General features: G+C 43.1%; 1 protein-coding gene across 6 annotated transcripts in view; it reads right to left on the bottom strand.

Moving 5' to 3' along the window:
• Positions 1-25,949, bottom strand: part of LOC147019491 (contactin-4-like) — a 182,287-nt gene that overhangs the window by 18,785 nt on the left and 137,553 nt on the right. For all 6 annotated transcript variants that reach the window (XM_085894029.1, XM_085894030.1, XM_085894032.1 and 3 more), the window contains exons 14-21: positions 19,885-20,087; positions 18,860-18,980; positions 18,450-18,608; positions 18,048-18,194; positions 14,584-14,654; positions 10,201-10,435; positions 8,998-9,113; positions 1,635-1,809 (exon numbers count right to left, since the gene is read on the bottom strand). In XM_085894029.1, coding sequence (XP_085750155.1) covers positions 1,635-1,809; positions 8,998-9,113; positions 10,201-10,435; positions 14,584-14,654; positions 18,048-18,194; positions 18,450-18,608; positions 18,860-18,980; positions 19,885-20,087 — 1,227 coding nt within the window. The remainder of the gene's footprint in view (positions 1-1,634; positions 1,810-8,997; positions 9,114-10,200; positions 10,436-14,583; positions 14,655-18,047; positions 18,195-18,449; positions 18,609-18,859; positions 18,981-19,884; positions 20,088-25,949) is intronic.

Below are 25,949 nucleotides of genomic sequence, written 5' to 3'. Positions count from 1 at the left end.
GATGGACAATAAAATTTTCATCCTGGCTGTCAGCATAAGTTGATGGAGGTTGAAGATCTCATGGTGTCCTTCGTGAAAAAATAGGTGAGCGATAAGGGTCCCCGGCACCCTGGCCAAATTCCAAGTTCCTGTCATGACTTCCTGTGTTATAGTGGCAACTCATCCAGGATTGTAACTCGAGCCAAGAAACAACTTCAGCAGAACCATCACTGTTTCAAGCATGGTACATGATGATGATAATGAGGATAACATATTGTAAAGTTTCCAGCCTGCTTGTTTTGAGGGCTAATGAGACTCGAATGGCACTCTTTGAAGTCGTGACGTCGACCAATATGCCTCCGCCAATATTATTTCATTATTATACATACTTGAACCAAGTTTGATTTAAATCCCTTCAGCTGTTCTCAAGTGTCACATGTTTACCTGACATGACCTCTGACCCTTTGATACCAAAATCGAATCAGTTCATCTTTGCATCATAATATGTACTTATACCAAATTTGGTCAAAATCCTATCACTGGTTCACAAGTTAGTGTGGTAACAGAATTTTTACCTGAGGAGACCTCTGACCTTTGATCTCTTGACCCCATAATCTAATCAGTTTATGCATACATCATTATACATACTTGTACCAAGTTTGACTAATATCCCTTCAGCCAATCTGAAGTTATCACGGATTCTGATCTTTGAGGTCTTGATGCCGACATCTAATCAGTTCAAATTTGCATCATAATATGTACTTATACAAAGTTTGGTTAAAATCCCATCACTGGTTCACAAGTTAGCACGGTAACAGAATTTTAACACAACAGGACCTCTGACCTTTGACATCTTGCCCCCATAATCTAATCAGTTCACATTTGCATCATTATACATGCTTGTACCAGGTTTGACTTAAATCCCTTCAACTGTTCTCAAGTTATCGTGGTAACAAAAACCTAACGCAGACAGATGGACAGCTGGACGGACAACCCAAAAACATCATGCCTCTGGTGACTTCATCAACGGAGGCATAAAATAGTTGTAAAAGATGTTTTCTGGCGAGACAAAGCTTTGGACCATATAGCTTCAAGGTGGGCATTACATGCTGGCCAACGAGTAATACAGAACGTGTCTTGAGGTTGTCTACAAGGTCTGGTCGATACAATACAGCCTGAATAATCAGACTGCTCACCATTTAGGTTTAATCAGTCTCGGTGGTGAAACGGTTACAGTGTCTCCTCTGAGTCTGGGAGGTCAGCGGTTCGAACCATAGCTGAGTCATACCAGACTCAAACAACCATAGGTTGGCGACCATAATGCAGGCTCAATGGGCCTAATGGCTTCTTCCTGCGTTAAAATTTCTTGAAAAGGAACTCATTTTTTAATGTATTGGCAGATCTTATAAAGACTTCTCCACCCCTTGTCCTGTCACACAGCTGAGCTTCATCCCAAGTAGGTTTAATGATTGGTGAAAGACAGAACAATGTCATGACAAAATATAATTTGTTAATTATTTTAATGACACAACATATTTCATAAACTGGCCAACCTTGTTCTACATGATGTAAAAGCAAGTGTTTCAGACAATAAATTGGGTAAAAGTTGGACAGCAATTGCCCAATTTGAAAGGCAAGCATGCGACCCAACATACGTGTTTTCCTGGTAGTGACGATGGTTGAATGACTCGGTGGACCAACGCCTGCCTTGTTATACACACGGACATCCATACTGTACTGTGTGTTTGGCTGGAGTTCAGAAATGATGAAGGAGTGACCCTGCTCTTGTTTGTCTGAGCCTTTGCCTCCTTTATCCATCTGCCAGTGCACCTACATGAAGTGTAGGGGAAATCCAACAATCCAAACTCAGGTTCAGTCATCAAGTAATAGGCCATGCAGTTGTTTTAAATTGCGACTCTGCTGCCGAGAAAGTTGACAAAAGTGGTAAGGCCCTGCTGTTTAAGAAGATAGTCATAAAATTGTGTGTGTATATATGTATATATATACACACACACAATACCAAGGGGGGGGGGTGGGGTGGGGGAGGTGGATGGGTTAGTGGGGGTCCTAATATAATGGATCTGAAATATAGTATAGTGAAGAATAACTGAAAAATAGTTATTGTATCTATATGATGGAGCACATACTGATACAAAGACTGATTAATTATTGAATGTACTTCACAATAACAACTGTATATTAAAAGAGTTGAAGAAGGAATGCTTGAATGGGGAGGGTAAAGCGACTTTCTGGCCACCTTACACTAGTTCACAGCCTATGGCATTCAGTACCACATCCCACTGGCAGCCAGAGAGCAGCAGTATCAATGTCTGCTTATCTGAAATTGATTCGGTGCTGGTCTAGTAAGTGTAACTTGTCACAGTCTCTGGAAAGATCATCAAACTAACCCACCTATCAATCAATTTACACAGTAAGCCACTGGAAGAGGTTCGGTCTCTTGAACCTCTTGGCTTCACCATTAGCAATAACCTCTCGGCTGAACACATTGTAAAACTGGCATCCAGAGCCAGCAGCAGACTGCGCATCCTCCCTCATTTCAGGTCATTCCTTAAAAAAATCCAAACTACTCATAGCTCACAAGGCATTTGTCCATAGCTCAATGGATAACTGCTGTCCTCAAAGGGCAGGCACCCCACTGACACATTTATTTCTCCTGGAATCTGTAAAATCTAAAGTTCTCAACATTATTTTCTCTTTTTTCTGCAACTGCTTTCCTGAGGTTATTATATCCCACTCTTCCCCCAAGGGCTTCAAGGACGACTGTCTACTGTCACTCCCCCAATCCCTAACCACAATCCTTTCTACCCTCATTTATCCGGCAAACCCCAACCCTCGTACTTTCAGATTACTGTGTTTCCTGCCTTCCTCTCTTCTCTTTGAAAGCTTGTTCATTCCCTTGATTATTACATCTTATTGTGGCCACACTGCCCCCAATATTTCACCTTGCTCTTACAGGAGTCCTGATCTTGCATATAAATAACAAAAAAACATCGAGGCAGTACCCCTGGGCACTCACCTGGTAGTGGCTGGGTAAGATAACCAGGGAACCACTGGAAGGCATGGATGACCCAAAAAATATGTAATGGAGAAGAAAGTAAATACCTATAGATGTTTTTTTTATGCCATGAACAAGCTTTGGTACATCACGGGTGATAAAGGTTGTGGTCAAGTTTCATCAAAATTGTGTGTGGTTTCAGAGAAGAAAGCAAATGCATATTTGGGGGGGCAACCCCCACGTAGAATCCCTGAGACCCCAATTTTTTTTAATGTATTGAACAAAGTTGAGTACATCACAGGTGATGAAGGCGGTGGTCAAGTTTTATCGGAATTGTGTCTGTAGTTTCGGAGAAAAAAGCAAATACATATTTTGGGAGGCAACCCCCTCCCCTTACATCCCAATTTTTCCAATGTCATGAACAAACTTTAGAACATCCTGGGTGATGAAGGTTGTGGTCAACTTTCATCAAAATTGTGTATGTAGTTTCAGAGAAGAAAGCAAATATATTTTGGGGGGCACCCCCTTGAGCCCAATTTTATGTTATGAACAAACTTTGGTACATCATGGGTGATGAAGGTTGTGGTGAAGCTTCATTGGAATTGTGTGTATGTAGTTTCTGAGGAGAAAGCAAATACCTTCTTCTTTTTTTTGTATACACTGTTGAGGCTCGTATAAGAGATAACACACATAAACGCACAACAAGGAGAGCAGGAGACAAGAGGGGCGGGAGAGGGAAGGATAAAACAGTGGGGAAGAGACATGAGGCGATCTGTGGAAGGGAGAGGGATGGGAAGGGGTGCACTGGGTAAACAAGATGGACAATGCAGCGACTTTTAGGAAGGAAAGCAGGGAATTTGAAGGTGGTGGGTTTTGGGTGGATTAGCTGGGGTAGAAAAGATCATAGTTTTGAATGGGTGAAGATAAGAGATGGTGGTGAACAGCGGTTTTGAAGAACTGGATGAAAGAGTGGGATTGAAGAGAGTGTGGGAGAGTTTTGTTCCAGTTTTGTTTGTTCGGCAAGAGAGTTTTGTTCCAAAGGTGGGGAAAAAAAAGAGGAATGAAAGAGTGAAGGTGAGCAGTAATTCTTGATTTTGGTCGTTTTACCAGAAGGGGGTTGCTGGTAGACCTTGAGCACTCTGCAGAAATGCGGAAATAACACCCAAAGACTCAGCCTCCCTCATCGCGGGAGATACCGATGATCCTAATAAACGCCTTGGTTTCCACAACGTGAAGCCGAGAAAGGTGACAGGTAGGAGCACCAGCCCAGAGGGGACAGCAGTACTCTGTCAGGCTGTGGACAAAAGCTTAGTATGTGGTCAGGAGCTCAGGTGTGCCAAGGAAGGACTTTGCATGATGGAGTCGGTGACTGGCTTTTGAGGTCAGCTTGGAAATATGGCTTTCCCAGGAAAGGTCGTGGCAGATCATGAGACCCAGAAGCTTGAATGAAAGGACTTCTTCAAGAAATGGGGGGGGGGAGGAGGTTTCCAGATGGTCCTTTCGGAAGGACATAGTGAGAATGTGAGATTTGTCAGGGTTGAAAGACATGTTCCACGTCTTGGTCCAGCTTGTGATTTTATCCAGATCTGCAGAGAGTGAAAAGGCTGCTGCTTGCTGGTCTGAGGGATGACAGATAGTCCGGCAGAGAGTGATGTCATCAGCAAAGAGATAAAGAGGATTTTCCAGAGAGACGAAGAGATCATTGATGAAAACCAGAAAAAGAACAGGGCCAAGAACACTGCCTTGAGGAACTGCAGCCTGGACAGAAGAGGGGATGAGAGAACTCCATTAAGGGCCACACGTTGGCTGTGATAGGAGAGGAAGTCAGCGAGCGATGAGTGGAGATGTCCTCAGATACCATAGGAAGAGAGTTTGGTGAGCAGGGCAGGGTGCCAGACTGTATCGAAAGCATGCGATACGTTGAGGGAGATTGCTCTGATGTCATGTCTGGCATTGAGGATCTCAATCCATTGTTGGGAAAGCAGAATCAGCATATCCAGGGTAAAGTGACCTGGTCTGAATCCAAATTGATGATCGGAAATCAAGCCATTGAAGAGAAGGATGGATTTAATCTCTGAAGCAATGATGGATTCCATAACGTTGCTGATGTTTAGGAGAAGGCTGTATGGTCTGTAGTTGCACGGATGTGTTTTTGCACCTTTTCTATGCACAGCAGTAATGTTTGCTGATTTCCAAGCAGTTGGCAGATGACCTTGAGCAAATGAGAGGGTGAATAGAACAGAGAGAGGGTGAGCAAGAGCAGCAGAGTCGGTTTTTAGGACATGTGGGCTGATGCCATGTGCAACGGTTGCAGATTTTGAGTCGAGAGCTAAACCGAAGGTCATTTGGGGGGGGGGCAACCCCCCCACCCCCATTGACGTCTTTAGACTTCAAACTTTTGAATGGCATGAACAAACATTGGTACATCACAAGTGATAAAGGTTGTGGTCATTGAAATCGTGTGCGTCGTTTCGGAGAAGAAAGCGAATACATATTTTCGGGGGGGCACTCTTACACTCTCTTAGAGCCTCATTTTTCTCATGTCAGGGACAAACTTTGGAACACCATGGGTGATGAAGGTTACAGTCAAGTTTCATCGGAATTGTGTTTCGTTTCTGAGAAGAAAGCAAATAACTATTTTGGGGGACAACCCCCGTTAGATCCCATTCGGGCCTGATTTTTTTTTTAATGCCATGAACAAACTTTGGTACATACACGGTGATGAACGTTGTGGTAAAGTTTCATCGAAATCATATGTGTAGTTTCAGAGAAGAAGTTAAAAGTATTTGCCGACAGACGCGCCATCCCAAAAGCTCCCCGAAATTACTTTCCAGATGAGCTAAAAATAAATGATGGTACATTATGGCAACAAATGGTTTTTTTTTTCATGGAAAGCAAACATTATGTAATCTATACTATATAAATATCAGTGTGTGTGTGTGTGTGTGTGTGTGTGTGTGTGTGTGTGTGTGTGTGTGTGTGTGTGTGTGTGTGTGTGTGTGTGTGTGTGGGGGGGGGGGTTTCCTCCATAAGTTAAAAACCATAAAACCTAGCAGCCTGACACTTAACAGTAATGCATATAAAAAAAACTCCAAGGAAGTGCATGACTGAAAATTGGGTGTTTTGGTTAATTAAAACACCCCTCTTGAAGATGATTAATGGCCTAATTGAATTATATCGTTCACCAGGTGATCCTCTGCCACCTCACTCTCTGGAGTTTTAAGGTGTTTCCTGGGTAACCTCACTGGGGTCTGAGGCCGCCATGATTTTTGGCCTGCTCAATCATACCTTTACTTGGAACAGGATGCAACGATGACATTTTTTTTTTCACTTTCCTCACTCATATTATCGAATGCCTGTTCATCATAGCTACAAATCGCTGGGTACATTGCAGTGCTTATAAACGCCTGGAGATGCCAGCATTCATGGCTTTATTTCATTTCTACATATGAATAACTGAGAGAATCTCTTAAACTAAGCAAAATTTCAAAATTTAAGCTCCAGATTTGAAAGTATCAGCACTTCTGACTCCTAACAAAGTGTTGATATGTCCAATTCAGATAAAGTTTGGACATTCGGACATCGCCATTGTAGTGCTTGCTTGAGTGCTTAAGCCGCTTGCCAAGCATCCCACAGTGGATAGAGTTCAGTTCCTGTCCCAAATGGGTTGTACTGTCAGCAGTTGCTGCAAGGTAGAACATGTTCTGATAACGCATTTTCGCTACAGCGTGGATTAAATTCAACAACAACAACCATGTAGGCATTGTTCCCTCAACCTCTATCTTCACAGGATAGGGAATCACCGCGATGGGGTTGGGTGAGCAGTGTATGGTCCCGAATATTTGGTTCATGTTTTCTATTTCTGCCCTCGGTATGATGAGCCCAAATCGTGTCAACTGCATTCTGTCCGTGTCATGGAGATCACATGGTCAGGCCTGCCGAATGCCTTTTGCCATCTGACTCAGAAGCACACGAGTTCTGTTGATCAGTTATAACAATCATTAAAGAAAGCAGTATAAGCCTCCAGTATCCATATCCGAGGTTTTTAGGTGCGCAGCGTATATAGAGCCTCGCGGCTTTAAAATCGCCATTAACCCCAAAAAGTAAGAAAGAACAACCACGCTCAATCATTCTGAGCGAATCGTTCACTCACTGCAGACGCTTACACCGCGCCACGTTATTCAGAGCGAGTGGTTCGTGCTCCGTCATTCAGAGCGGGCGGTTCGTGCTCCGTCATTTAGAGCGAGCGGTTCGTGCTCCGTCACCCTGAGCGAGCGGTTCGTGCTCCGTCACCCTGAGCGAGCGGTTCGTGCTCCCTCACCCTGAGTGAGCGGTTCGTGCTCCCTCACCCTGAGCGAGCGGTTCGTGCTCCGTCACCCTGAGGGAGCGGTTCGTGCTCTGTCACCCTGAGCGAGCGGTTCGTGCTCTGTCACCCTGAGCGAGCGGTTCGTGCTCCGTCACCCTGAGCGAGCGGTTCGTGCTCCGTCACCCTGAGCGAGCGGTTCGTGCTCCGTCACCTTGAGCGAGCGGTTCGTGCTCAGTCACCCTGAGGGAGCGGTTCGTCCTCCGTCACCTTGAGCGAGCGGTTCGTGCTCCGTCACCCTGAGCGAGCGGTTCGTGCTCCGTCACCCTGAGCGAGCGGTTCGTGCTCCGTCACCCTGAGCGAGCGGTTCGTGCTCCGTCACCCTGAGCGAGCGGTTCGTGCTCCATCACCCTGAGCGAGCGGTTCGTGCTCCGTCACCCTGAGCGAGCGGTTCGTGCTCCGTCACCCTGAGCGAGCGGTTCGTGCTCCATCACCCTGAGCGAGCGGTTCGTGCTCCGTCACCCTGAGCGAGCGGTTCGTGCTCCATCACCCTGAGCGAGCGGTTCGTGCTCCGTCACCCTGAGCGAGCGGTTCGTGCTCCGTCACCCTGAGCGAGCGGTTCGTGCTCCGTCACCCTGAGCGAGCGGTTCGTGCTCCGTCACCCTGAGCGAGCGGTTCGTGCACCATCACCCAGAGCGAGCGGTTCGTGCTCCGTCACCCTGAGCGAGCGGTTCGTGCTCCGTCACCCTGAGCGAGCGGTTCGTGCTCCGTCACCCTGAGCGAGCGGTTCGTGCTCCGTCACCCTGAGCGAGCGGTTCGTGCTCCGTCACCCTGAGCGAGCGGTTCGTGCTCCGTCACCCTGAGCGAGCGGTTCGTGCTCCGTCACCCTGAGCGAGCGGTTCGTGCTCTGTCACCCTGAGCGAGCGGTTCGTGCTCCGTCACCCTGAGCGAGCGGTTCGTGCTCCGTCACCCTGAGCGAGCGGTTCGTGCTCCGTCACCCTGAGCGAGCGGTTCGTGCACCGTCACCCAGAGCGAGCGCTTCGTGCTCCGTCACCCTGAGCGAGCGGTTCGTGCTCCGTCACCCTGAGTGAGCCGTTCGTGCTCCGTCACCCTGAGCGAGCGGTTTGTGCTCCGTCACCGTGAGCGAGCGGTTCGTGCTCCATCACCGTGAGCGAGCGGTTCGTGCTCCATAACTGCTAACTTCCCAACCCTCACCTGGATGGTGTTTGTCTCTGGACAGCTTGGCTCCATACCTGTCCGGGCAGTATTTATTTCTGGACGGGAGTTTGTCTCCGGATTTGTCTGGACAGGTGTTTGTCTACGGATGGGAGTTTAGCTCCGGACCGTGTTTATAGTATGACCGGCAGAAAATGGATTTCAGACATTATTTTGTTTCCATCTTCACTGTTAATCTTTGCAGAATCATTTTGATGAAACAATATGAATCGTAATTAATACTCCATCACATGTCTGCTTCCCCCGACTCTCACCTCACAGTTTTCCGTTCCCCCACCCATCCTCGCTCCCCCTCCCTCCTTTCCCCTCCACCTCTCCACTCTCCCTGCTCTCTTTACCCCATCCCTCTTCTTCCTCTACCCCCTCTTTTTCTCCCTACCCCCTTAAGTATTACCATCAGTGAAGCGACGGGTGGTATTTGCTAGTTTATGTACTGTAGAAATGCTTTGTATCACAAACTTACCTCATAACCTTGGATTTGTCCACTGACATTTTCTGCTGCAACTGGCATCCAAGAGACTTCCACCTCCTTTGCAGAAATTGCTCTTGCTTTCACATCATGTGGAGCCACGTTTGGCTCTGCATCATCAAATCAAACACAGAGGGAGAGAGTGCAGAGTTTAAAACAATCCAGCATTGAAAAAAATGGTGAGAGAAATGAGTAACGGCACCAGCGAGCAACTTGTATAAAACAAGCCGGTAGGCGATGAGGGATTCACTAGGATCGAAGCGCTGGATACAATGCTTTTCATTCTGACCGACCCACCGATGAAGATTCATTGCCAAGACGTATTGGTTCACATACAGTTGTTCCTCTGCCTGGCAAGATTTTTCCTATTGCGTATTATGCCAACTGGCACTCCTAATAAAAAATGACGGTAAATGGACACGATATTTTTGAAGGACTACCATTTGAAAAATAATCGGTTTGCTGATTTGTGCTGTGGAGCCTCATGTTGCAGACGCGCACACACACACACACACACACACACACACACACACACACACACACACACACACACACACACACACACACACACACACACACACACACACACACACACGGAAAACCCGATAAACTTCTCTCAATGGTCTTGTTTGACCACACCTCCTGAGCCACACAATATTTTTCATAAGCCACGCCCACTTTCCATAAGCCATGCCCACTTTCCTACACCACTCCCACTTTTCATCAACCACGTCCACTTTCCCTAAGCTCCGCCCACTTTCCTAAACCCCTCATAAAAAAATGAGGGTAAATAGATACCCGATTTTTGAAGGACTACCATTTGAAAAATAAAACCTCAATCAAAAATCGGCTCAAGTAAAATTTTCTAAATATCTCAAAGTGTTTAATTCCAAAGTCTCATTTCTCTACATTCAAAACGGAAGGACAAGTATTGAAAATACTGTACGCGGTTTTTCGGCCGCTGCACAGCAACAGGTGGTTGCTAGGCAACGAAATTCAAACGCGCACATTCCCAGCACATATTGCACATGTTGGCAAAGTTTCATCGAAATCGGTTTGCTGGTTCGTTCTGTGGAGCCTTGCGTTGCAGACACACATACACACACACACACACACACACACACACACACACACACGCCCGACAATAAGGGATATCGAGCATATATAGCAAATCCAATAAACAAATGTATGCATTACCTTCTTCTGCAGAGTGTATAATATGGATCTGACTGAAGGGACTCTTGCCTTCAGAGTTGAAAGCTGAAATTTTTACTTCAAAGGGCTTGTAGAACTCTTCACTTGCATTGTACACAATGTGATGTCCCTCCTTCATGTCCAATAGTTCGATTTTTCTCCAAGGATGTGTTTCATTGGAACGGTAGTATATTAAATATCCCAGAGATGGGCCAGCATGCTCCTCTTGTGGCAGAAGCTAAAAGGGTTGAAGACAGGGAAAGACAAAAGATTTTCAGTTCTCTTTTTCAATTGGATTGTGTTAAAGACAATGGTAAAGCTTTAATGAACTACTCCTATGAAGACGACAACTACTACTACTATGACTACTACATCTTCTAACCATCTTGTAGAGTCAACAATGGAAAATTTTTGGCCCAACTCCTTCATGAACCAGGTGGCCAGCCCTGATGACTGAACATGGCAGGAATTTGGAATTTGTTCAGGGTCCTAGTAATTACTTGCCTATTCTTCGTGAAAGATACAATATATCTTTGACGTCCACCAAGTAATACTGGCAGACAGGCTATCCATTTGAATGTCTCTCCAAGGGAAAGCACACACATTGATGCCTCGCCCTGCCTGTAAAACACCAGGATGACAGTTTATAGCTGGGTCAAGATTTGAATGCAGGCTAGACGGTTGTAAGACGAGTGTTGATACTGTCACATTCAGAGGCTCAACTCACATGGGCGCTCTGAGCTGGAGGTCCACAGGCCTCAATGAATGACTGAAATTATTTTGAATTCACGATACTGCATTCAAAATTACTATTACCATTTAAATTCCTCTAAGGTTCGCCCAATGCAAGCCAAAACTGGCAGTTGGTCAGCGAGGAGGCAGAAAAGATAGGAAAATGTTTCTTATAATTAAAATGTTTATTTACAATGTATTTAGGAAAAAGGATAAGACCCCAGACCCAGTGACTGGAAAAGTTTAAGTTAATCTATCAATTTAAATTATTTCATGGACTTTACAATGGTTAATTGTATTGCACTCTCGGTTTCACTCAGAGCCAAAGCTCGAGCTAATTATACTGCACACTGCAAAATGGTGGTGAAACATTGGGCGACAGAGGTTGGATTGGTTTAAAAAGAGGGCAAAATATATCTATTTTAAATTGTTACTCCATAAAGATCCATCTTAAATAGACTTCAATCCAGATATTCATGTTGATTTTAAAGATTACTGGAAGAGACAATAAAGTGACTGAATATATTGCATCAAGAAAAGTGAAATGAAAATCAAAATAACCAATCAGCAACTTTTCAAATGCAGCGTGGGAAGCAGTCACCGTAAATAGGAGACAGACGAACAGACGGACAGACACCATGGTTCGCAATATATTGTGATGGATTTCGGAAATCCCTGGGGTGTCGCATACCAAATCGCATGGAACAATCGAATAGTTATGTCGAAGTATTTTTTTTCGGTAAACCTGGGAGTCCAACGTTCAGTATGGGATAAAATATGCATTGTGTTCGTAGCAGTGTCAGTCCCATTGGTCTTTCTCTCCCTCTTTATCTTTCTCTCCAACACATCTAAAATACTTACAAAACGCTTTACACGACCCAATTCCCACAAAACCAATAACTCCACACCACAGGAAAGAACGCAAGGATGTGCCAGGATTAGGAGGAATCTACGACGTAATCGGCATTGCCGTTCGAAGGAAAAATAGATTCCCAGTCAAAGGAACGATCTCGGGGACTTCTGAGCTGACCAATGGGAGCTGACGAAGCACAGGAGCTAACCAATTGGCACCGATGTATCATAGGAGATAGCCGATGAGAGTCGATGGATCACAAGAGACATGCGATAACCATGAGAATCTCCTAAACTTCGCAGAATTACAAAATATGAGCTCCAGAATCGAACTTATAAGCAGTTCTGACTCCTCAAAAAAGTGTTCATTTGTCCAATTCAGACATATTAGTCATTTCGGGTGTCTCCAGGATGTGTATGTTTTATATGACGGTTCGGTGATTGCTAATCGCATGCCAAGCGAGCCGCTTATCAACCATTTTGTTGGAGTGCTGAAGCCACTTAGCAAGTGCTCGACAATATTCGCACTGTTACTGAATACTGTAAAAGATCGACTTGCACAAAGTTCAGGGCTACTTACCTGCGTTTGCATCGTGTTGCTCTATGGTGCAACAGGCAGTGGCTGGCTTGCTGAAAATGTGAAATTTTATTTTCCACAATGTTTCCCCTTTCTGTTCTTCCATGATACAACCCATCACTTTGGCATCGATAAATACAAATAAAAATTAAACATTTTGCTTTTAAAAGTTTCTTCAACCATTTCATGCATTGCATGGTGAAGCCACTTGGTGCATTCTTCAAGTTTCAATTGCGAGACAGCGATTCTATACCAAAGGTAAGAAGGCAAAATAAATTATATGATCACAATGAGAAAAAATGTTTTTAGTTATGAAGTAAGGAATAGCCACATCACGGCAGGAAAGCTGAGGTACAAATGCTCACTCTTTGTAGCCTGGATTTGAATCCTGACCCAGCTATAAACTGTCACCCTGGTGTTTCACAAGCAGGGTGATTCATCAATGTGTGCTATCTCTCGGATGGACAATAAACTGGGCGTCACATCTGCCGGCATCCCTCACCCCTCTCCCTCCCAACCCTACCCCCTCCCTCCCTCTTTCTGACCCCAACCCCTCTCTCTCTGACCCCTCCCCTTCCCCCCTTTCCTCTTTTCTCCCTCTCTCTCAACCCCTCTATCTCTCTCCCAACCCTTCCCATGGTCCCCCACCCTTCCCCGTCTGTTGAGGGGACTATAGCATGTACGAATCAGATTCGGAGCCGACCAGTGGGGTGCAAAGGTTGGTGCACATACAAGCTGTTGGTTTTGAACGCTCTCGCCCCAGATCTCAAAGTATCCGTGTGTGTGTGTGTGTGTGTGTGTGTGTGTGTGTGTGTGTGTATGTGTTGTTCATAAAGCATAACATATTGTCTCTGCTAACTCCCCTACGCCACCCCTTCCTCACTTTGTCCCATCCTTGCTCTACCCCCTCCCAATACGGTGAGGCACCCTCCTCCCACACCTACCTCTCTCACCCTCCCCTCCTTTCTCTCTCTCTGGACATATCTGGATGGTGATTATGACTGGACGGTGTTCGTCTCCAGACGTGTCTGGATGGGAGTTTGTCTCTGGATGTGTCCGGACTGGAGTTAGTCTCTGGATGTGTCCAGATGGCAGTTCATCTCCGGAGACGGGAGTTTGTCTCGGGAATGTGTTTGGATGGGAGTTCATCTCCGGACGTGTCCAAACAGTGTTTTTCTCTGGACAGCTTGGCTTTGGACCCATCTGGGTTGTCTTTGTCTCTGAATATGTCCAGGCGGTATTTATGTCCGGACGGGAGTTTGTCTCTGGACGTGTCCGGGTTGTGTTTGTCTCTGGGCGGTATTTATAGTATGACCAGTAGAAAGTGGATTTCAGACATTATTTTGTTTCCCTCTTCATTGTCATTCTATGCAGAATCATTTTGATGAGACAGTATGAATCATAATTAATGCTCCACCGCACGTCAGCCTTCCCTTCCTCTCACCTCACACTGTCTTGTTTTCTCCCACCTCCCTCACTCTCCCTCCCTCCTCGCTCCCCCACCGTCCCTCACTCCCCCACCGATCACCACTCCCCACCCCTCCTCAATCTCCCACCCCTCCTCAATCTCCCACCCCTCCTCAATCTCCCACCGCTCCTCTCCCCCCCTCTCCCCCTACTCCCCCCCCCCGCTCAGTATTCCCCTGAGCAAAGCAACGGGTGGTATTTGCTAGTTATTCATATTATTATTATTCAGTGATATAATGCTCATGGTGGAGCTCATACATAAATCACGTGCAGGACAAATACTCTGGGAGGCATCAGTGCACTTTTACCTGAATTACAAAAACATCAGTAGACAAAGGGCAAACATGAGGTATACAGGATTCGGACCAGATTAAATAGCATCATGAGCCATGGTTTGAGATGGGAAAACTAACGAACCTATGATTTATTGCCAAAATTAATTAGCATGGCGGTGCATCCGAATCAGACCAAATAAAAATTCCCAAAAGTGCGATCACATGGCCAAGGCAGAAGCTAAAAGGAGTTTTGTGGAAAATGCTGAAGAAAAAGGGTGAAGAGAAAACCAGGAAGACTGTGGAACTCCTTAATTGCCTCAATATCCCCTTCCATAAACACCTCTTTGTACCTTTCTCTCTGAGAAAGACAGAGATACAAGTACAAAAAGTTGGAAACTTGCCTGTATGTAAACCAAGAAGTAAATTAAAACGTAATGTAACTGATCATCGTATTTTCTTGAACTTCATCTTTATCTTACGTACTGTCCAGGTGATGACCAATTGTCCAGGTTTTCCTCCCCCTCCAGACAAATCAGATGGAGATACCTTGGGGGCTGGAGGAAGAATAAATGGAAAAGGGAGGAAAAATAAAAAACAGATAAATATTTGAAAATTTTAGTCAATGCAGCACAAGTATGATGGTCCAAATTTAACTTGCACTTGGTGTTTATTCCACCTTGCGTAACCTTGACAGGAAGTCATCGCCATACGGTGTAGGCAATACTATTCATGCACGTTAGAATATATTTTGTGTACAAATTTGTATGTTACAATGAACAAGACATCACAGGAAAATAACCAAAATAATGTGGAACATGGGATTATACATTTGTGCTTTCCAGAGAGTTGAACATTTAAATGCCATTCTAGATGGGGCTGGCAAGATCTCCTTGATGAATGCATACATGCCTCTGAATTGTCTAGCCTGGGTTAGAATCATGATCCAGCTAGAAACTCTCATCCTGATGTTTCGCATGCAGGGCGAGGCATCAGTGTGTGCACCATCAATTGTAAAGATGTTAAGCCAGACGACCCTTCTGCCATCACTGGCATTGGTAGATGTTAAAGATACCACAATGTCTGTTGTTTGGAGGTGAGTTATCACCAGCAACTGGAACAAATTGCATTTTCCTGTAACTCTCAGTTGAGTATCCTGCCTCAGAGTGGCAACCCGCCTGGAATTGGTTCTAGCATATAACATAGAAATATTTTTGTCTCAGGATATGCTTTCAAAAGAATATTAGGCTCTAATTATTCGGTTGTGTTTAACCTCCAAGGAAAATATTAGAAAATTAGATGAGATATATTTTCTGCTTAATTCTGCTTTTTTGCAATAAAAGAACAAGAAATTAAGTACTGTTGGACCCTGCTATTTGTGGTTTATACATTCCTGGAAAATGCTGCGATATAAATGAATTGGCGAATAGCGAAGCATTGTTTCAAAGGAAAAAGTGGGGATAGGATCCCAGCGATTAGTGACTTGCGAAAATTACCGTGAATGGCGAAGCCGCAAATGTTGACACCACAAATTGTTTCAATGGGAAAAAGGGGGATAGGTTCCCGATTCATGAAAAATGCCACGAATAGCGAATCTGCAAATGGTGAAGCAGTGAATGCTGCACCTTGTTTCAATGGAAAAAGGGGGATAGGTTCCTGGCAGTTTCTCATTCATCGGGGAAACTTTAAAAGCTTAAAATATTTTGACTGCAAATGCACACGATTAACAGTTTATTAAAAGTGATTAACCAACCATACTGTAAAACCAACAAAAAAACCCAACAATTTCGTCGATTTGTTGGTGATATACCGATTTTTTTTTCGGTATACTGGTATATTCAGAATTCCAATACCGGTATATTGATATGAAAAATTATATCGATATAACCAGTATATCGAAATATCGCTGGACCTGAGCACAGTTTGGACTACTATTAAAGTTTAAGTTCCTAACCCAGTTTTCCCTATTTCCCCCTTAAGTTTGCGAACTTGCGCTTCACAGGGATTTTCAAGAACGTAACTCCTGTATATACTTGAACACTGCATGGAATATCGTGTTCTATGAACTCTGGTTTAATTTGGTATTGGTGTGGCGCAGGCCTGATGGGCCGAATAGCCTCCTCCTGCATCTAATTACCTTCGCATTCTGCAAAAGGTTATGTATTGGTCGCTGTGTATTTATTTATTTATTTATTTGTGAATATGTGTGTGTGTGTGCGTGTGTGTGTGTTTGTTTGTTATTCGCATAACTCAGAAAGTATTAAACCAAATCGCTTCAAATTTGGTGGGATTATGGGTTATTATCCAAGGAACATTTGATTAGATTTTGGGAGCGATCGGGTCAAAAGTCAAGGTCAAGGAAAGGTCAAATTCGTATTTTTACCATAGCGCGGTCGATTTTGATCTAATTGGCATGCAACCGATGCCAAAATGTTCAGAATTCATTGCCCAATCTTGTGATGGGCGACATGACACAATTACGTCATTACCCTTGTTTTTAAAAGAAAATGTCCCAAATCCTGGCATTATAATCAGTACCAAAATATATGTTTGTGGGAGATGCCAATGATTATTTATTTGTTTGTAATTCGCATAACTTAAAAAAATATTAAACCGAATTGCATGAAATTTGGTGGGATGATTGGTTATTAGCCAAGGACCATTTGATTAGATTTTGGGAGCAATCGGGTCAAAGGTCAAGGTCAAGGTCATGAAAAGGTCAAAATCGTATTTTTACCATATCGTGGTCAATTTTTATCCAATTTGCATGAAACTAATGGCAAAATGTTCAGAATTTAATGCCCAATCTTGTGATATGCAACTTGACACAATGACGTAATTGCCCTTACTCGAGGTTGGGGGTCAAAGGTCAGGGGGGGTCACGACCTTGCAGATGTGCGTATTTTTATCATAACGCAGTCAATTCTTATCCGATTCGTATGAAATCAGCACCAAAATGCTCCTTGTTCTGTTCCCCACACTATTATGCCAAGAACAAAACAGTAGCGGCGGCGATGGTATATGCTCTCTACGAGTGCCCGTTCTAATTTCCTTGTTGTTATTCCTTGTTGTTAACACATCAATGTGGCACTTCAAGTGATGACACTTCTACTCTATGAAATTAATGGTACTTCTTTTTTTTCATGACAATTCTTTTTAATTTCATGTCCTTCCTGATAAAAGCCTAATTTGATAAAAGCATCAACATGCTGGGAATAACCATGTTATCATCATACTTAACACAACATTTTGGACACAAATGAGGAAACTATGAAGAAGTTGAAGACTTCATCTCATAACCCAATACTTAAAATATTTTTCTTTTTCATTTTTTCTCAAACCTCTTCCTCTCATGCCACCCTGTGACTTGGATACCATTGATGTCAGGATGGTCCACTAGAACAACATGATAATTACATTAGTTGTTGTGCTGACATATTGCAAGCTACCCATTGCTGCTCACATTAAGTGTTGAGTTGCTTAACTTGTGACAATACAGCTCAGAGTTAGCCTAATCACCTTCAGCTATCTAGTCTGAGTTCAATCCACAGTCTTACTCTAAAATGTCAATGCGTTGAGTCTAAAGCAGCACCTTGCATCAATGAGTGTACCATCATTTGAAGGGGACATTTCGGGAGCTGTCCCAATTCGCAGCAAATCAGTTTTGGATGATAAACATCCCATGGTGAATTTTGAAAAAGGAAAGTCATTGTGTGCATGTGCTGAGGCAAAACTGTAAATTCCTGCCCCCATTGAGGGCAATTTTGGCAACACTGAGATCATGCGATGGAATAGCGAGGATGAATTTTCTTCGTGGAAATGTTTCTCCCCAAGCAAGTGGTGAATACATTGATAATGATGGTAAATGATGATTATGCTTATAAGATTCTCAATGTGTGAAAATGGGTGTGAGAAGTATGCTTTGTCAATAAAGACAAAGTGTGCCTTACGGGCAGCAGATGTTCGCTGTGGTTTCGATGGAAGACTGGCTTCTCCCATTCCCAGCACATTTGTTGCCTTCACGCGAAACTGATACTCCAACCATGGCTTCAGGTTGTCAATAGTGACCTGCGACGAATCCCCCTCAATGATATTGTCTGCATGGTGGTAAGTAGAAAAAAAAAAACATGCAAGTAAGCATGAAAAATAAAAATCACCAAAAATCAAGTATCTGACCGAGATGTGATACGTAATGTTTGCTCAGAAAACAGGATGTTATCTCATACATATCACAGTAGGTTTGAATTGAACGCTAGTAATTAAAACAGCTTCACAAATAGGCAATGGAGCAAGACGGTGTTAAGCAGAAAAGGTGGTGATACAAAAATAAAATAAATAATGATCATCCATACCCATATCAACCTCAGTCCAGTTGGGTCTGATATCACTTCGGGCCTGCACAGTGTACTTCATGACAGGACTGTGATTGTTACTGCCAGGTTGCCAGGAGATTGTAGCAGATGAAGATGTAATTGAGTCAATCGTTACGTTTTCGGGAGGGTCTGGCGGACCTGAATGGAACGTGTCAAAAATAAATATAAGAATTCCAAAATACAAGTGCATGAAAAAGTTATCCCTTCATGTTACATGAACTCGAAGAATGGGATTAAGCAAGATAAAAGCAAGGAAAAGGGCCATGGGTGTTCTAAGCAGTTTGGAGAAATTCCTCTCTGGTTAAGCATTATCCTAACTTCTTCCTCCTCTATGCAAGCAGAAACACATTGATGGCTGCTAAAGACAGAAGTTAGAAGACTTCATATACCTCGCACAAGAAGATGCGCCAACACTGCCTTTTCATCTGCCATGGTTCTTGCCAAACAGGTGTAAACACCTGCGTGACTCAGCTGGACATTTGTGATGGTTAAATCCCCAGAACTCTTTTCCTGGTAGTAATAAACAATTTCATGACAGCCATGGATTATACACCAAATATTGGAAGGAAAAAAATATGGAAAGAAAAAAGGAAAAGGCTATAGAGTCATCAATTTGAAAACAGTGTCATTCTTTTGAAAAGAGCATTTTTTTTAACAGTGTTAGCATTTTGAAAAAAATCCCTCCAAATGTGTTTGCAGTGGTCCAAAGAAGTTGAATTCAATCTGGGCAGCAAGAATGGCGAGAAATTATCTCTGAACCAAAATTAATTGATCGTTTCCTCAGCTTTAAGGAACACCAACTTGGGAGAGGTGTAATCCAGTGCACCATGACTGTGCTGGGGATAACACCTGGGATCTTCACATGCTATCGATAAGAAAATGATATTTCTTCAGTAAGATCTTGGTTGTATGCAATTATTGTACAAGACCATCGGTGCTCATTTAATTAACCTTTGCCAGTGTGAATGCAGAGCACCAGGATGTTCATTATCCACAATGTCACATCGTGATTAAAGTTGCTCACATGTGCACACCTTCAAGGTATCATCAATTAACTTTCTTGTGTATTATGGATAACTTTTGGAAGACTTAACTCCGCATTTGGTAAAAAATCAGGGAATTAATCACCATCCCCCGAATGCATCTACACCACTGGCACAATAAAAATGCTAGCGGGGGCACAACAGGAAGTATTTCTGCACAAGTCATTCCCAGAGATTATGTAATCCATACAGCAATAACAAATAATAAAAGTTTAGTTTTCACCAAAACTATCCTAACACTTGCAAATTACTACATTGGCTTAAGCTTAATGACAAATTCAAGTGAACGAGCAGACATTTCATACAACTACAAGAATGAATAAAGATCAATTTAATCCAGAAGAATGCACTTTTAGGAAAAAGATCCATACCCGTTTGCTCTTTCTGTCGTGGCCTGGCCTGGTTTTCTCACGGCTTCTGCGTGGCTTATCTCCTTCCCCATAGAACCAGCCATTAAGCATCCACACAAAGCTAATTCCCAAGCTCGGATCATGCCACGCTTTGCATCGAAGTGTGACCTTCCCACCAACATCCACACTTGAGTTCTGTGGATGCTCTGTAATTAATGTTGGGCCTACAAAGTGGGGAGAAGTTGGAGGGAGGGTGGGGGTATAATGAGTTGACTTTATATGTTACACCCACACACCTCAAGAACCAGCATTTGATCACACTTAATATGTGACATTTCTGGAGGTCTAACAAAGTGTTCAGTCTTTGTATTTGTTATTGAGTCGAATAACAAAGTGTTCAGTCTTTGTACAAAAACTTTACATAAAATATACTGCTTTCCCATTTTAATAAGAACATGCAAGACCGATGTGCATCCATATATGACTAACATCAGCGGATCAATGATAATGAGTATGTACGTATACCCGAAAGCAGGCATGCTGCTTGCTGTATCGACATTACATGTTTTCAAAATATACATTTGCTATTCAATGCTATCAAAGATCACTTTCAAACAATTTCACATGGATTTCAATGTCCTGTGAAAGACTTCCATGACAGCAGCAGCAGGTGACCAGATTGCTCAAGAAGCAACAAATATAAATCCTCCTCCTCCCCATCCCCCCTTTCCATCCTCCAATTGTAGCTTTTTAGCAAAAGGTCAAGCTAGGTGATTGCAAAATCATACTCATTATTGTCAGTGTATACTCTCATTATTTACTTTAATGCTGGTAAAATAATCAAGTTTCTCGCTATTTGTGTTGTTTCAGGTATCTATCACGAATGATGTGTATGGCTGCTATGGCAGAGAAAGTGCAAATGAAGAAGACATTAAAACTCTTGTTAAGTTCATCATGATGCAGACGAAGAACGCACATAATATCCAGCAATATGTTTTGGCAAGAAAAGAAAAAAAAAATCCACCGAGATTAGGGGAAGACATTTTTCATCTGCTGAAGGGGTTAAACCATGAAACTTCATTCAGAAGCAAGGCTTTTTTTCTGAAGTCAAAAGATTGGTTGACTGCTGCATGGAATGCATTTAAGAATATGGAAATTATGCAGAATAAAGAAGTTTTGTTAATGGTACAATGACTATTTTCAGAAGACCATCTTAGGAGTGTTAGAGACATGTTTACAACTCCACTTTGACCACCGGTGTCTCCACGTGATGTGCACCAAAGTCTCCATTCCAGCAGGTCAAATATATCTGTTGTTAAAAATGCGCAAGGTTAAAGACCCTATCACACATTTCTATTGACAACTAGAGGGCTGCGATCAGAGATCGTTGATGGTTCCATCACTTGGACAAACCACTGTATAGCCAACTCTTAATATTAACCAATTGGTAGCAGTTGAACTTTTGCCTCATCATGAAAACTAACGTTTTTATTTTTTCCAAAAAGCAATACGTACACCACAGACACCAAGATTAAACACTTAATGCCTCTCTCCAGGAGCCATAACAGTTAAAAAATAATAATAATAATAAAAATAATAAAGTAATGGGGGAAAAATTAAATAATTGAAAATTAAAAAAAATATTGAAAATTGGAAAAATTGGCAAATAATAATTAAATTATGGAAAATTTAAAAAAAAAAGAAAAATCTAAAATTAAATAAATAAATAAATAATAAAATAATGATTTTTTTTTTCTTCAAAAAGCAGGACGCAATGGACACCAGGAGGAAACACTTAAATAATGCCTCCCTCCAGGAACCATAACAAGGCACGGGCAGCCAAAACTGGCATCACGTTAAGAAGAGAGGTGTTTGACCAAAGGTATCTGCACCAATGATATGCTTTTTGACCAGTATCAATTCAACTGGACATCAAAAAATTGCCAGATAATAATTTGAAGACATTCTGGAGAACGATCCTTGGACGTTCTACTACGTTATAGGCCCTGCCCATCATGTCCTTTTCGAAAATGATTGTTGTGGTCCACTCCCTGGCAGATGATGAAATATTGCTTAAAGTGTAGCTACATAATATTTGCTTTATCATTATTCTAACTTATCCCACTTTCAGAAGTTACACGTTAGCCCACATTTCACACCCAACATTTGTGGTATCATTTTGGGTTATGTGAAAATTTTGGTTGCCCACTCATGATTGATGCCAACACAAACATGCACAATGACACTAGCTTTAAGGCGGTGCATCGTCTGCATATACTCATTGTCCACACTACGTGAAAGATGACTCCTCTTGAGTTTATGACAATGGATATTCCCATTGTAGTGGTGACCATTTATCACACCAATCATCGATCCAGATGCTACAACCTCTGACTCCTATAAAGATATCTTAAACCCTGGCATCCCCAAATCTCTTGCTAATGAATGCCAAAGCGGTTCTTGCTCTGTAAAAAGCTCCAAGGTGGATCACAATGCAGTCCATGTAAACTCGTGTCTGCCATCTGATAGTTTGAGCTATTACATAAATGGCCGCACAGGGCTAACCGGCCGGCGAGCTTCATGGGGCCACACCACCTCATCGTTTTTATCGTCGCACGTGCCTTGGTCTTCCTTCCAGGAGATAGTGTAGGTTAAAGGATTAGTGGGCCCAGCAGGGATGAATTCGTTTCAAAGGGTTTAGAATGGCAGGCATTAGAAATTAGATACAGGGATTGCTGGGCAGCTAGGATAGGATAGAGTTGAAGCCGGCCATCTGACCTGCTGCTACCACGCACTCCTGACATGAACGTGACATCTATTTATTTTACCGGTATCCAATCCTTCGTGCCAGTTCACTCTTTTGCAGGGACAGGCTCTCCTGTCTGGAATGCATCCTGCCAGTCCAAAGAGAGTTGAAGCTCGTTTCCGATGTTTGGAGAAATCAAGATGGAGAGAAAAGGAAGGACTCAAAAAGAACAGGTTTGATGCAGACGATGACTGGCACACCACTTGTGATGATTACTGCAGCTCGAGCAAAGACTCGCCATGCAGTTTGCAGTCCCAGAAAAGATCAATGCGGCCGTGACAATGCTTACGGACAAACTGGGAAGAAGTGAAATACATAAAGAAGTCCAACACCCTAAAGATCTAATTCACATGTCTTCTGACATCATTGCATCCCCTAAAGTTTGCCTTGATCTGAAGACTGCTCACCAGAAGGGAGATGAAAATCCATTTGTCACCTTTTGTGAGCACCGACTGCAGAGAATTGAGACCGACCTCAACTACACATTAAGGAAAATGAAGTTTAAATTATTCACTGATACAGGGAACAAGGTGCCGACAAAAGGGAAAGATAAAAAAAAAGTTTGAAAAGTCACCGAAAACTTCTTGCCAGACTTGGCATTAAAGGCAGAGCCCACAAAATTGATGTGAAGAACATGATGTCATATTGTTTGGGCCCACTTCCACTGGCTATTGCTACACACGACGGCTGCCTTGTATAGACTAATAAGGGAAGGCTCCTGCTCCACCTTGAATCGGCCCCTGAAGCATCACTAAAGGTCGAGACACCAAGCGGGAGTGCTCGGATTCTGGATTGGATGGTCATGCTGCAACAAATGAGCCCAAAGTACATGTCACAGAACATCAGTCAACTTGCCGACGATAATCTCCACCAACTGTTGAATTTTGCTTGCAATCATGGCTCAACTGCAAGAGACTTAGTGACGGACAGATATCCAGCTGTCATCATCAAAATGCAGAGTGCAAATGAAGAGCAGCAAGTGGTTCCAAGAAAATCAAGATCGTTAAATTCCTGTTTGAGATGTAGAGCAAGTGTGATGTTGGAAGAGTGAAAAGTGTGGCAGTAATGGTGGCTCATGGGGGAACTCTGCAATGCAATCATTCTGCAAGATGGAACGGTTTTGGTAAAAGACATCAGAGCTGCATTGTTCACGCGAAGAGGCAGACACAAGATATTCTTACGTGCCAGATACATTTCCAAATCTGGTGGCAAAAGTATCATTATCATGAGTCCTGACATGGATGTGTTTGTCATCGGCATCACATCGACTTCAAGTCTTGGCGGCTCCCAGCTCAACTTCCAGGCTGAGAAAGATGAGGATCTGCTGCCTATTAATCTCCAAGCTATTGCGCAATGTCATGAAGATTACAAAACCAAGTCGCTGCTTGGCCTTTACTGCTTCACTGAATTTGACTGTCAGTTCATATTATGGCAAAGCCAAGACAAAGGCTATCAAACTGATTTTGAACAGCTCAACATTGTGTTCAGCATTTCAATCTCGAGGGGAATCGTTCACAGTAACTGAATACATGGTGTCAGACCTGGAAATCTTTGTCTGCAAACTATATGGTCAGCAGGAATACACACACATAAATGATGCCAGATATTCTCCTTGGTGACCATGGCAGAGAATGTTTTGTCAACAAATTGAGATACCTTGCATAAGCATATTCAGCGAGCCAATTTCCAAGCTGCCATTTATAAGCACAGCTTAGAACACCCAGATATTCCACCTCCTGTGAGACAGGGATGGAAGCTGACAAATGATGCAGCTGATGCCCTGGGAATTGACTGGATGCAGATACAATTGGCTCAAAAAAGCATCCAGCATTCATACTGTGTATGCAAGAAGTCCAAGTGCAGAGTAGGGGAGGCAGATGACAAATGCTCCATGTCTTAAGGTATTCCATGGACAGAACTGTGCTCATGTCATACATGTGAGAATAAGATTTACCAACTCCCACCGATGACGATGATGTAGCCAGTGAGCCTGAGGACATGGGTGGAGGAGTTGATGGGCTAGACTAGTTGAAAATGATGACTTTCAAGAAGAGTCATCTTTCATGTAGTATGGACAGAAAGAATATGCAGTGGATGCACTGCCTTAAAGCTGGTGCCATTGGGCACATTTATGTTGGCATCAATCAAGAATGGGCAACCCGTACTTTCAAGTAACCCAAAATGATACGACAAATGTTGGCCATGAAGTGTGGGCTGACTTGCAGCTTTCCAAGCTGCCATTTACATAAGTTTGTGCATTAGAAAGAAAGTGGGATAAGTTGGAATAATGATTAGGCATATATTAGCTACACTTTAAACAATATTTCATCCTCTGCCAATGAGTAGATCAAAAGAATCATTTTCTAAAAGCAAGGGCCTATAGTGGGGCAACTTAGCTAAATATAGCATAACAATTGTGTATTTTGTGAGGAAAGCATCAAATTTGGCACACTAGTAGCCTATCATATTATGAACAGATTTGGATATTGGGCCATCTCAAATTCAGCCGCTGATTGCTGTGGCAGCCATTTTTCAAAATGGCCGCCAGTGGTTACTGTTATGACACATCTGCTTTACTGGAGAGGAATGCAGGTTGATAGTGAAAGTTTATTTACTAATAAAGGTCCAATAATGGTCAAAGAAAGTAACAATTTGATTTGGTTGAGAAAAAAAGTTAAAGTGGACTAATTAGTCTTATTAAGACAGATTCTGAATGAAAACCAATGATAAACATTCATAGCACTATTGGCTTGGCACATGGTAGTAGAAGTGGTGTGCGTGCATATTGACCCCGGAATCGCGTACGGTTGAGTTGCCAGCTTACACTTGTTGACTCGATTCATTATTATTTTGTTCTGTGCCCATAGAGTTCTCTATGCTATCTCATTGTTAACCGTAGTTCATCAAGTTGAGTTTGGTTTGCGGGGTGCAGTTTGGTCATAGGATTATCTCAGTCACAGATTACCAGGTTACAAGGTTCTGCATGTATTTCCCTTCTGCCTTCACGGCGCCAGTTCCAGTTTGCTACTGAGTGAGGAAGTTCTCTCTTCGTACCGGCGTGTTGGCGAGATATCTTTACCATGATAACTCGTTAGTTTTCTGGTTATCTTTGTTTGATTGACGGCAATGCCAAACCATTTGTAAGTAGTTTTCCATTCTCGTTTCCATTTTCATGGCTAAGCTAATTTGTTTTGGTCAGTTTGTTGAGTAACCCTTCCGTTTTCTGAAACTGCGTTTTTATTGACTCTTACAGTCAATCGCAACACATCTCAGCACATCG

Source organism: Eptatretus burgeri, chromosome 9 (genome assembly GCF_056783735.1).
Source record: "Eptatretus burgeri isolate ZD-2024b chromosome 9, Ebu_testis_v1, whole genome shotgun sequence".
Classification (NCBI taxonomy): domain Eukaryota; kingdom Metazoa; phylum Chordata; class Myxini; order Myxiniformes; family Myxinidae; genus Eptatretus; species Eptatretus burgeri.
The sequence above is the reverse complement of the archived record's forward strand: the minus strand, read 5'-3'. Positions and strand labels throughout refer to the sequence as shown.